General features: G+C 37.4%; 1 protein-coding gene and 1 long non-coding RNA gene across 4 annotated transcripts in view; one reads left to right on the top strand and one right to left on the bottom strand.

Moving 5' to 3' along the window:
• The window catches only part of LOC148853011 (uncharacterized), a 91,642-nt gene extending 87,732 nt beyond the window's left edge, over positions 1–3,910 (top strand). For 2 of the 3 annotated variants that reach the window (XM_088945549.1, XM_088945550.1), the window contains one exon: positions 3,562–3,910. In XM_088945549.1, the coding sequence (XP_088801675.1) occupies positions 3,562–3,803 (242 nt within the window). In that variant the 3' untranslated portion in view covers positions 3,804–3,910. Of the gene's footprint in view, positions 1–855; positions 955–3,561 lie in introns of all 3 variants that reach the window. The other variant, XR_016099388.1, reaches the window with a different exon arrangement.
• Positions 3,911–10,919: 7,009 nt separating this feature from the next.
• LOC148853010 (uncharacterized) lies at positions 10,920–11,638 on the bottom strand. Its single transcript, XR_016098871.1, has 2 exons — positions 11,384–11,638; positions 10,920–11,301 (listed from the first exon to the last, which is right to left on the bottom strand). It is a non-coding gene; the product is annotated as an uncharacterized LOC148853010 (long non-coding RNA).
• Between the last annotated feature and the right edge of the window lie 1,957 nt (positions 11,639–13,595).

Genomic DNA, 13,595 nt, shown 5'->3' with positions numbered 1-13,595 from the left:
ATAAACTAATGGGCCTAAGGCCCAATAGCTTTCTAACTTAACAACTTAAATAAAAAATAAAAAGTTGGGCCCAATAACTTAAAATCAGCCCAAACTCAACAAAAGTAAAAGTACAAAAATAGCCCTTGACTAACTCTCTTTATCTCTACATTTTCTTCCCTATTTCTCTTTCATTTCCTAATTTGTACATCCATCACTAGTAGTCTATGTTACGTTGTTAAGCTTTCTCCTGGAACAACTTTGCAATCCTTGCACATCATTTGATATATCCTCGTAAGGAAAGAAGGTGTTTAAAATTGCCATTATCATAGGTTACTACTATAAATCCTTCATGCATCATATAATATCGTATACTTCTTTACCTATCAAAAAGAAAACAATGTCTTATACTTCTTTCCCTACATGCCCATTTAAGTCTCCTATAAAAATCTTCTTTTCATTTGGAATTTTTTGGATTAATCCTTCTAAGTTTTCCCAAAATTGTCGTTTAATGTTTTCCTCTAGACCCAATTTAGGTGCATAAGCATTAATTATGTTAACGATTTCCTCACCTAAAACAAGTCTGATTAAAATTATTCTGTCCCCAAATCTTTTAACATTTATAATTTCATTTTTTTTAAATCCTTATCTACTGTTATTGCTTGACCATTTAATTTATTTACCTCTTCCGTAGACCATAATTTGTAAACATCAATTTCTTTAGCTTTTTTATGCTTCCATTTAATTTCCTGTAGACATGAAATATTATTAACCTTTGTACTCTTCATAGTGTCTACTAATTTCATAGTTTTTTCTGTTAATGTTCCTACATTCCAAGTGGTTAAAACTTAAATGAGGTCGTTTTTCTTGGACTAGCTTCTTTATCCGCCCCCGTCTAAAAGGATGCAGAACCATTGCCTATTTGACAACACAACCAGGTGTAATCGTGGCAGGCCACTAACGGGGACCATCCTAGTAAGCCCTTGCCCACTTTACACTACGCTTTCGTTAAGGTGTAGTGTGTTGTTTCTGGAGAATGTCCTAGTATTAGCATGAAAAGACAAATTAGGGTCCATATCATGAGAGTTTGTCTAAAGTTTTAGTGCCGACTGCCAACCTGATGCACCCTCCTTTATCTAGGCTTGGGAGCGGCAATGTAAGACAAGCTCACAGTAGTGGATTTGGCATGAAATATGACATAATGCAAATATATTCTATATTATTTCTAATAATTAGGGATACAAAATTAAAGATTTAAATGAATTTGTGGTTGACCAGGTTGACTAGTCATTAATTGATTAGCCGACCTGGTTCATGTTTAGTGGTCCTAGGTGACCACATCATGAGTATCAACTGACCAGTTAGTGATGTAGTCAATCTAGCCTTCAATTGACTAGTTGATTGGCTAGTCAATGACTAGTTGATGTATTGAGTAGACGTTCAGGACTGCTATCAGTCTTGAACCCTAATGGATTTCAGGTTCGAAAATAGAAGAAAAGGTATAGATAAGAGAGGAGAAAGAGAGGAGAGAGCAGTAGAACACGAGTTGGAAGGAGGAACAGAAGCATAATGTTCTGCCGCTGCCACTTTATTTAGTATTTATAGGTTATGCTCATTACATGGAAAGGACAGATCTGCCCTTAGTATTTACATAACAAATAAAATAAAATAAGACTGAATTAAATAACAACTGACATAACTAACTGACCACCAGCTAACCCTAGAAAGACTAGAACACCTTCTACCCTACAAACACAGTGGGACCGTAGCTGTGGGGCTCACATCAGTGTTCTCTACATATTGATAACACCAAGTAGGTAGCCACCTCTAAGGAGTTACATGTACCATGAATGCAAAATGTGGATATTGAAGATTTTGACTAAACTTTTGCATATTGTGAAGTGCTGAGGTGAGTATTTTCACTTGAGTGATTCCGTTTGCTGATTGAGAGTTTTTCTGTTTCTTTCTCTACAAGTTTTTTTTATTTTAACTTTGATCAGCTATTGATGACTAGAGAAGATTTTATTTAATGACCTGATTCGAAGTTTTTGGCATCAATGATAGCTTCCTAAATGCAAGCTGCTTAAACTTGATATTCAGAGTGTAATTTTTTGCGGGAAAATTTGGACTGCAAGTTAGGTTGCCCGAGTTGAAAATTTTCAACTACATTGAGCTTTGATTTGGGCTTGGGGACCAATTAAAAATTTAACAAATACTCTGCCCCACCTGAACCAATTTACATCCCTAGAGAAAATTACCAGTCTGTTCAAGTAGTACTTAGTTTTTTTTTTTTTTTTATCAATAAATTAGTACTTAGTTTTGTAATTTGCAGATGTTAACTCAACCTAAAATTGGTTCATTAAAAGACCAAACTGCCTTCTTTGATCAAGGAGTTCAAATATTTTAGACTTGCAAATCCCAAATACAGTTATTTGTTGTTAGTGAGCCAATTGATCATTTTTTCAACCAAAATTTTATTTTTCTGTGAAACATCTGTCAATACATTTACTTTGTTCAATGATGGTTGATTTTTCTATTGGATGTTTCTCCTGAACAGCCACTGAGACCATGTCCCTTTTCAATGGACTGGGCAAGGATGACAACTGCCTGATCTCCTTTCTTGTAGTAGTTTGGTAGATCTAGAAGCTTACCATAAAAGAGAATGACATACTTTTTAATGAGACTGACAGGAATAACGAGTAATTGGTTTTGCTTGTTGGAAACTTCATTAGTGCCGAGGCTTGATCAGCTATGCATGTGGACTCTGACTCTGATATCTCTTCTGAAGTCTACTTTTTGATGAAAAGATGTTATGTACCACTCTGCTAGCTTCTGTTTCATTTTTATTTGTTAAAAGATCTAGTAATGAAGTAGCTCATGCCTTGACAGAACGGGGTTTTCAGGATCATGGCTGCTTTAGTTTTAACTGTTCAGAATGGATTTGTGAGTTTCCATATATAATCTGCTGTTTTGCTGTTTGTTTGATTAATGAAATCACTCATTTTATTGAGTTTTTTACTTTTTTCCTTCTTTTTAAATCATTTTTGTTGTAGTTGGGATTTGGGAGCAGAAAAAGCATTTTGTGAAAAAACAAAAAGAGAATGGTTTATGAAGGAAGAATGGGCTGTGATACTGCAAATACCTACATACATAGAAATAAAGAGTGCTTTGATTTTACTGTCATTTTTTACTTTTGTGATTAAATATAATAAAGCCAAGCCAGTTTGGTCCTTGTGTTTCACCAATGGAACAGTGTAAAACAGTTGAAATTCATAAAGGCGACACTTGTAGGACATTTACAAACATTAAAGCACTGAAAAAGAAAAGACTGCAATGAAGCAACTTCTGTTAATTTTTCTATTTTTTCTATTGACGTTTGAGAAATAAATGTGTAATACATGCATGTTCTAGTTCCATTGCACATTTTTAATTGATGTTAGCTTTATTTTGTCTCCAGAATCTCCCTATAATTTGTTTATAGAGTCTAAATGGAACAACCTTTTAATTTCTCCTGCTGTATTCATCTTGATAATATGTTCAGCGGTTCAACCTTTCTTGAATGCGTTTAATCAACTTTTGCAGGTAAAAGAACAAGTGCTGGGGAAGATGCTCCAGACGAAAATCGTGATTTAGAAGGATTTGTTGAAGCCTCCAAAGAGTCTGTTGCACCTCATGTGTCATCCAGGGGTAAGAGCACATCCACTATGGTACCAAGGGCTGTTGTCCGACCCCTTGGGTGGGGCAAGAATGAACCAAGGACTGAAGGAGATGAGAAGCCAAAATCAAATGATGAATTCAGGAAAATGTTCCTCAAAACTGAGTGACAATTCAGGAAATATCCAGTCTGTGCCATTTTGCTTGTTAAGTGAATATTCAATTATTCGGTTATAATCTATAAAAATATAAACAGCTGGATCTTGCAGTGGTTTAATACTTTCATTATATGGTATGGTTTGCGATGAACAATAATACATTTGCTCGAGGCTAAGCGCTGTATCCTGCAAGATTACGTACTTGCTTAGAGGAGCAACTAGACCAGTTTGCGAGACGGGCTAGGCTTTGTCTTTATATTAATATAAAACATTCAGCCGGAGCCTGAGCCCGACCATTGGGCTTAGGTCTTGTGCTGAGTCTGGCCCTGATATAAAGCCTGAAGCCTGACTAGAAAGATGGGAAAAATGATTTTTTTTTTTATTTTTATTTTTTACTCTAATTTATTTATATTAAAAAACTTCAAAACTCAAATGCACTTATGCACCTCACAGGTTCACACACATCCCCCGTGCATTTGAGACTCTGGATCCTCTTGCCCATGAGAACTCTGCCCATGCCTACCCACAATGCACTACATGGAAACTTCTCCCCTTGCATAATACTATTTTGAGGATGAGATGTTCTCCGTGTATGGCTGAGATAAACGTGGGCAGAGTTCTCGTGGGCAGATCCGGACTTTGCATTTGAAACGTTTCCCATAGTGTGCCCAATACATCGCGTGGGGAGGCCATCCAAACTCATCAGTGCATATCAACAGATGTATCAGTTTTTCAACCCGCCGATACTCAAAATTTGTGTATTGAATCAGCTTTGGCAGTGCATACCCAAAAAACATAAACAAAAGCAAAAAACTTGTGGAAACTCTTAACCTCCATGCGATTATACCATTTTGTTTTCCTAATTCGAAAGAACCATCCTGTTGCCATTTACGACTTTGCCAACCATTAGCATGGATAATGGAAGATGGCGTATTTGCTACGTGGCTTTATCAGCACTTGATGGAGCATTCATTTTATTGTTCTCAATCATTCATGGGTGCCCTCTTTGTGAACTACAGTCCATCTCTAGTGGTGTAAAGGACATTTGCATGCAGAATATCATAATCAGCATCATCCATATTCGGTCCATGCTTGACTTTGTGCTTTTTTTGTAATTTTGACCTCTTTCAGGCAAAGATTACTCATTGATGTAATGCAGCAATAAGAAAGTGAAGTGCCAAAGACGAGTCCAGATCTGCTCCTTACAATGTGTCCCATACACTGACCTCACAGTATGTCTTGGCCATACATCGGGAACGTATCCTGTACTTATATTTATTGTTCATGGGAGATGTTCCCAATTCAGGGTGGGATTCAACTCTAAGGTTGGTTTGAGGCGTGGTGTGTGAAGCAGATCCCAATTCGCCAAAGACTAAGTACACGCATGAGTAATGGAGAGGGCATATTTATAAAAGATAAGCCCTGCTATCGGTGAGTAATGTCACTCAAGGTTCAAAATATCGATATGCCCGATGCGTCAATAGAGGTGTATTGGTAGTTCTAGTCTACTTTTTTTTTCCAAATCCGGTTCTGAGGGGTTGTTTAAGGTCTGTCCACCCCCTGAACTGGTCAAAGCCCCGATACATCCTGTAGGATTCAGTCCTTACAAGACTGCTCACACCGTTCTCAGTCCCTTGTAGCCTTGCATTGGGAGTATTTCCATACTTGTATGATTTTTTTCATGGGGAGATATTCCAAATGCAAGGCTGTAAAGGACTGTTTGAAAGGTGTAAACACGATCTTTTGAGGATGAAATCCGATTTGAGATGGACCCACGGTGGTAAATTTTTCATCTTCCAGAACTTCCAAGTGGATCACCAAATACCTGTGGGTTCAAGGAAGATTGTGTTAGCTCTTGCAGAATGAGCTTGCAAGTCCAAGCCATTTGTAAATCGCCCATGTGTATTACATCTCTACACCACCTCATCCTCAGTAGAGCTGTCAATTGGGATCAGAATAGAGGTAGTATGCATACCTCTACCGAAAGAATCTCTGCAGCTCCTGGATTTTCCAGCGATTAGGATCCAAGTTATAAAATGGGAAGAGTTAGTAACAGTATAAATGTCATTTCCGAAGGAGGCATAGATTGACCAGCCATTTCCAACAATCCACGGAGTCTCTCTACTTTAGGGTTCATTCGTTTTTTGGATTTTGAGACTTGAGAGGGTAGAAAGTTGGTCAATGGAATTTTGGTTTTCATTGACTAAGAGTTCTGTTTTCAGATTTATGGAGGGTCCACAGAAAATTTATTTTCCCTGAGTATCACCTACCTGGGTAAGTGATACGCATCTCCCAGAACTTTCCCACAGAGAGAAAAATTGCCAACACTTGGGCGGAACAAAATTGCCCCTTTTAATAATGGCCTTTAATGGCTAAAACGGGCATTGTCCTATTTACATGAGAAATAAAAGAATTATGAGTAAATGCACTTACTTGGGTAAATATTCCCTGAGAAACACTTACCCAGATAAGTAATTTCCCGAAAAGTGAATGTGACCTTAGATTAATTTATACATGATTTCCCTGTTAAACAATCTGAACAATTCCAACCAGTAACTTCTACTATGGTAGTTGTCCAATGCCCGAATCAAGTTATAAAACATAATTTGTGGCTAATTATGGATAGTTTGGTCCGAGACTGGAAGTAAGTTCATAAATTGTCCTTGAGCGCAAAGTTGTCTTAAAGTTTGAACTCTGGTAGTGTTTGGGGCACTCCAAGGGGGCCAATGATTCAAAGTTCAACCTGACTTGAGCATCATGGGCTAGGACAGGCAGGGCTTAACACCTATTATGAGGGCTATAGTCCAGGCAGGGCCTGGATGTATATGGGCCCGGGATGGGCTTTGGGCCTATGGGCAACTGTTTAGTTTCAAAGAAGCCCACCTTTCTTTCTGATGTATTGAAATGTTTGAGCAATTACTTCACTCCTTTTACAGTGAAAGCACAGTTTTTCCATCCACCCTTGTAAATGGGTCTAGTATTAGCTTTCTGTTTTTGGGCCTTAGATTTATCCATCCTTAGACAGTTGGCCTTTGTCAAGGTACAAGATATATGCTGAGATATGTTTGAAGATCGCATGAATTATGGATACATACTTCAGGGAAATTCGAATGGATCTTATAAATGCATGATGAATAACACTAAATCTAAATCTCAAATAGTATAAAGGAATTATAGACACATATAAAAAGCATATTTGAATAGTTTATGGGAATTATGAATTACGGGGATGCAATTAGGAAATGTTGGAAAACGATGGAAAAGTAAAGACATTCAAAGATAAACTTAAGGAAACCATATTAATCCTTGGCCATGCCCAACTACTTGTTAATCTGAATAGATGTTTGAACCATACTTGGGTTTGATTTGAGCACATTCAAGGAAATCTGTCTAAGTCCAACATTTCCAATCTTTGACATTTTGGATTTTGCAAAATAACCTGATTAATCTAATTCACCTGTTACTAGTATTAGTTCTGTTTTCACTTGGAATGGTTAATATCAATGCAGTTTTTATCCAGATGGAGTTTGGTTTGGTGGCCAGACTCTTCCCAAATGGCCTACTATTAAGTTAATCTCTCTATGTTATGTGTCATTCAAGAGTATCTAATGTGGTGATTTACTTATTCATAGTAAAGGTTAATATGAGTCCAATCTCTTTGGAAAGATCATAGGATTCTTTACTCTCTATTTGTTTGCAGTGCAAATCTCAAATGGATATAAATTTTGCACCTAGTTCAGTTTTGCATCCTTTTGTTTTTAATTTTGATTTGCACTATTGATATAAAATTTGTTCTTTTTGTTTGGTTTGGAAGGAGTACAAATACAAATGTGTACAATACAAATATATACAAAATATAAGGTTTTGCAGTCTACAAATTTGTATTTGTACTCTTACTCCTTCCAAACTAAGCCTTTTGTCTGGTTTGCATTTGTACTCACCGGCTCTGCAAATCTTTCTTCTTACCTCACTCTCAAAGAAATAACCCTTTTCTTTTCCTTAATTCTCTTTCATTAGACCAAGTTTCAAAGTATCGATACGTAACAGTCCATATCGGCCGATACATATTGTGCCAATGGCTTCCCGATATGCCCCTTCAAGAGTTGTATTGGGTCAGACCATGATTTAGAGGGTAGTCGAGCTTTAAACCTCGGTTTTGAAAAAAATAAATAAATCCTAAAATAGGCATGTCAGCTTATGTCAATACTTTGAACCTTGCATAAGACAGCATTTCATTTTTTATTTCACTTCAAACAAGCAAACAAGATAAAATCAAATATGAAGCAAAAATAAACTAGAATTTGCATTCAATACATTTGCACTCTCATGCACTTACACCACACCAGTGCGAATGAAATTTGTACCACAAACAAATTGAGCCTTAAAGTTTAGTTTGGAGGCCCATTTTGACTGACAAACCAGTGTTCTTTGTGAGTGGTGTCACATGCAATGCTATGCTACAGGGTGAGTATGAATGTCAAAGAACACTCCCTCATGTAACTATGCAAGAGGGTCGTTGGTTTGAATTCAAAACCTCAACATGAGTAAGTTCCTAAATTGTTGAGAACTAGGAAGGTGCAACCCTAAAAAGTGGACATCTGATCTTATTATTGTTGAACAAGGAAGGTGCAACCAAAGGAAAACCAGGCGCAACCCTAAAAAGCAGGGAGTAACACTGCTGTCAGTAAGGAAACAAAAAGTAGAGGAGAGGAGAGGAGAGGAGAGAAATAGTAGTAGCGAGTACAGCAGACACACTAGACAGCGCAGTTGTGTGGAGATTCGGGAAATCATGAAAGTCAGAATTAAGGGAGTGGAACAGACAAGGGCTGTCTGTTGCTGGCGTGGCTGGAGGCCATTGGAGAGGATGGAGGAGAGAGAAAGTTGGTCGGGTAGGACCCACAATCAAGTGAATTTTGCATTGGATTCAACAAGGGTGGTGTTGTCGTTTAGTGTGGCAGCAGAATTGCAGAATTGTGGTGGTCGGAGAAAAAGCTCTTTTGGCTGGGTAGCGGTGGGGCCATGCGTGCATGCGTGGTCTCTGCTCCTCCTCCAGTCCTCCTGTATCTGTATGTACACTGTAGTCTGTAGTCTGTAGTAGTCCTGTCCTCCTCGGATCACTCAATCTCTCACGTCTCTCCACTCTCAACTCTCACCTCACCTCCCCACATTCTCTCTCCCTCTCTGTTTCTCTCTCTTCCCTCCTTTTCTTGCGTCACTTTACTTTGTTTTTTCATCAATCATTTTCATTTTTCTTTCCCCATCTCTTGGTAAATTTGCCCACATCTCTCTCTCTCTCCCTCTCCCTCTTCCCCCCTCTCTCTCTCTCTCTGGGCAGTTGGCAAGAGACCAGAACTGAGATGACGAAGAGGGTGGGACCCATCATTAATGAAGGTGGACTGGACTCTGGACTGATAGAGGAGTCAATAATCAATTAAACTTGGTTAAAAATTGGGGTTCAGTCAGAGTTCAGACATCCCTATGCTTGACTCTAGGCTCTTGGGTGGGTTAAAAGAGAGGGTGAGATTGGAGGTAAAAGTGCCAAACCACAATGGAAGAACAAGTAACGAAAGGACTAAAGGTTTCTAGTCCCTTTCTTTGGGTGTACATGAGATTTGAAAAACTAGGGGAATCTCATGACCTGCTGCAACCATGGCTCCACATGTTCCCTCTTCAACCTTTTTTCATCAGACAAGTTTGAGCACAACACAACACAGCAGCCATGCTAAGCTAATCCATTATTTTGTTTTTTTCTTTAGTGGGTTGGGTTTAGCAGGAAGAAACTCTCTAGCTAGCTATTGGGTTGGATCACTAATCAAGTCATTCTTTGTTCGGGTTTGGGTTTGGTTCGGGTCAAGCTTGAAGCTGATCCATACTCAACTTCAGCAACTTCAGCTGTTATCAAACAGCCCATAGTCTATGACTGTTCATTTTTCAAAATTTCATGTAAATTTCTTTTCTTTGTAGGAGAATACTTGAAATTATGTTTTTACTGAGACTTGTAACTATGTTTGTCATGAGCCTTTGAATATATATACATGATAGGTGACAAAATATCTATATAATAAAAACAGAGAAATTTCTACAAGTATATTTTCAATTTCCAAAGATGGGACTCCGGGTCTCCTGCTCACAACACACTATTTCTGTTCCAAATTCCGATTTCAATTTCGACTGTGGACCAAACGAGCCTTTAATTTTACATTCATTTGTTGTAAGTGGAAATTTAGAAGTGCCCATATCAGCAATTTTTCCCTTTAAACTTCTATGACAAATGGACTAAAAATAGAGGCATCCTTCACATTCACAAGTGGGATGAGTCAAGATCAACTGTGGCCCCAAAGGATTATGGTCAGACTTGATAACTTTATTTCATTTAGCCAGATCCGGTAAAGTTTAGGTTGAGGTTTCTTCAAATTGAATTTTCAGTGAGACAAACCACCTGTACCAAATCCAACACATTGATATAATTTCCAAGAGATCTAGATAAGAGTGCTTCTCCTGACCACAAATGCTGGCCAAAAGACCCTACAGCCATATATTAAGAATATTTCTTGTATTTTATGTTATCATTGATGGTAAGTAATATCTTGTGCACAGGATGTGGCCAGCGTGTCTTGCAGTCAGCAGATCCAGGCTCTCCAATGTATTGTTCCCAATGTGGGGTTGTAATGTCTTGGTCTTATGGGTAGTGCAAATAGCATTTCTGTGGGCAGCATGGTTAGATTACAGGGACCAGCCCATAACTATGTCTAGTGGAGCGGTGGGCCTAGGATGCTCTATGACTTGATGGAGATGGGGGACCGGATTTATTGATTATTATTCACGGGAGATATTTCCAATACATGGTCGATGTGTCTGTGAGACGTCTATTTGTGAGGAGCAGATCCCGTCACTGGAGATGAACCCTCATGTGTGCATTTAGAGAACATGGCAGCCTAATTCAGCCCAAATCAGAAACTGTTTTGTCCAAATATTAGGACTGGCTTGGCCAATCATGATGCGCCACGTCAGGTTGACCCCCCATGGGACCCATATGAATTGGATTGACGTATTTATTAGTGATAGGCCCAGTGTTCGTCCCAGTAGAGCTGCAGAGTTATTGGAACTTGAGAACTGTTTGGCCTGGTCTGGTCTTAATCAATTATTTTAAAACCACTTTGAGTTAGAAATACAGTACTTTAATTTCAACTCAGAAGTACATCTCAACTAATTTCAAACTTCAAAGAAAGAGAGAGAGAAAAAAAAAAAAAAAGAGGCTCTGTAAATCTGTAATCTGTATCTATCTCTGCATTCTGCAACGCCTCTCACTCGCTCCAAAAGTCCCGCCATCGCCATTAGCGTCCAAAGCACGAAAATCAACACCAATAAATATCCTCGTTGGTCTGTCTGACTGTTGAATATCCTTCGCAAATGTGCTCTTAACCTGTACAGAGACTACAGTCTACAGAGAAGTACCCAAATACCCTATTGAATTCCCAAGCTCTCTGATAAGCCAGACTCAAAATCGTCCCTGCAACCACAACAAACAACAACAGTACTTTTGAGACCAGAAGATGCTCTACAACACTTCACTGGCGCATTTTAACAAATACCTCTTTCGCTGGAGTCCGGAGATGGAGATAGGTGTAGCAAGTAGGCTCTTTTAACAAATACCCAAAACAGTAAAACACTTCTGGCAAATTCATTCTTATGATTGCCAACAGAGCACTGAAAATGAAAGGGGATAGAATAACAGGCTTATTGAATAGGACTGTAATCAGATTGGATTCCCATCCTATTATCAAATCTTTTTAATCCAAATTTTTTCCGAAATTCAGTACATCTGATTTTCGATTTGGATTTAATCTGCATCTGTCTTATTGTGCTTAAAATGATATGTGAAAAAATTGTGACCAACCAATCGGTACCATTAATGTGGTGAGTGGTGACCAACCATATATATATATATATATGATAAATACCACCTGATTGATGAACACTTTTATTAGGGGTGTTCATGAAAAACCGAAAAACTAAAAAATTGAACTGAATCGAGAAAATTGAACTATAAAATGCGGTTAACTAAATTGATCGGTTTGATTTTGGTTTGGGATTTTTGAAAAACCGAAGGATTGGTTTGGTTTTCGGTTAACCTATAAAAAATCAATGGTTAACCGAACCGACCGGTATATATATATTTATATATATTTTATATATGTTTTTAATATATGTCACATATTTTCTATGTATTATATATAAATATATATTCATTATATATACAAATATATACTTATATTATATTTATAATGATCTATTTATAAATATATTATATATATTATATACTTTCCAAATATCATTTATTACTTATAATATATATATATATACCTTCCAATTCGGTTTGGAGAATTGGAAAAATCAGTACCACCAGTTCGGTTTACAAAAAAATGTCATGGTTAGGTTAACCGAACCATAGACACTCCTGACTTTTATGATAATCCGTTGACTGATTATATGGGGTTAGGTTAAATCTGTATTCCATTATTAAATGGATGCAAGTTTTAACTTCTAAATCTGGGATAATTGGGTTGAATACTAAGTTATATTTTTGGGCTCTAAGCCAAGCTTGGTCGAGAAAATTCAGGCCTGACCTAGACTCTAGGTTTGAAACCTCAGGCAGTGCCAATTTTGTCCAACTCAACCCGAACCTAACCAACATTGTATGATATTTATACTATCAAATACAGTCTTAGACTCTAGAATATAGCTACTGTTCATAATATGGATATTGCTTTTATTAATGACATTTGTTTATATATTTAATTATCTTTCCTATTAAATTGGGCCATTAAACCCAATAAAAGTTGGATTCACAAAAACACATTCAAAAGACCTTTCAAACCTAATCAATCTAGGAAAGGCAACGGGCAGGTTTGGGGCGTGGATTATATTTCCCGTCCCCGATTCCGATTATAAAATTAACCCCCGTTTCTATCCCCAATCTCCAATGGGGATAAAAATTGTCCTCCATCCCCCATCCTCGACAGAAATGAGTTCCCCCGGGGATAAACTTACTTAAAATAAATAAAAATTTTAAATTATATATAATTTTTTAAATATGTTTTGATATATATATATATATATATATAATATTAAATATATATAATTGGGGTCGGGGCAGGTTGGGAACCTCAATCCTCATCCCCGACCCTGACCTTGATCAGGGATTCCTATTAATCCCTGTCCCCATCCCCGCCCTACCAAAACAATCCCCATCCTTGACCCCATCGGGATGGGGAAAATTGCCATCCCTAAATTAACCTATAAAGGCCTCGCCAAACCCAACTAACCATGCCTGGCCCGAGTTATGTTGGGTCAAGCTTGGATTGATAAACTAGAGCTTGACCTTAAGTTGGGCCAAACCCAAGTTAGGTGTCTAAATCTTAGGTTAGGCCCAAGTTAGAGAGAGGGAGAGACGGTAGTGGGATTGGTGGGATTTGTAAATAGAAACAATTTTTTTAGTAAAATAACACAAAATTTTCTTTTTATTTTCTTAGGGTCTGTTCGATGCCTCTTAATGCTTAATGCTAAAAAGCACTCATGCAATTTCAGAGACAATAAGAGACTTTTATGTTTTCCAAAATTACCCCCAAAAGCTACTTCCTTTCACATATACTACAGTTAAAAAAACCTATATAATAATAGTAATATAATAATTTTATATACTACAGTTTAAATGTCACATCAGTCTATGTATTATCTAATTATTTTACTATCTCATAATTTTATTATGTTATCCATTAAGTTATTTAACGCTTTATTATTTTA

Source organism: Nelumbo lutea, chromosome 5 (genome assembly GCF_056320005.1).
Source record: "Nelumbo lutea isolate HS-2025 chromosome 5, American lotus-T2T, whole genome shotgun sequence".
Lineage (NCBI taxonomy): Eukaryota > Viridiplantae > Streptophyta > Magnoliopsida > Proteales > Nelumbonaceae > Nelumbo > Nelumbo lutea.
This window is presented reverse-complemented; position numbering and strand designations above follow the sequence as displayed.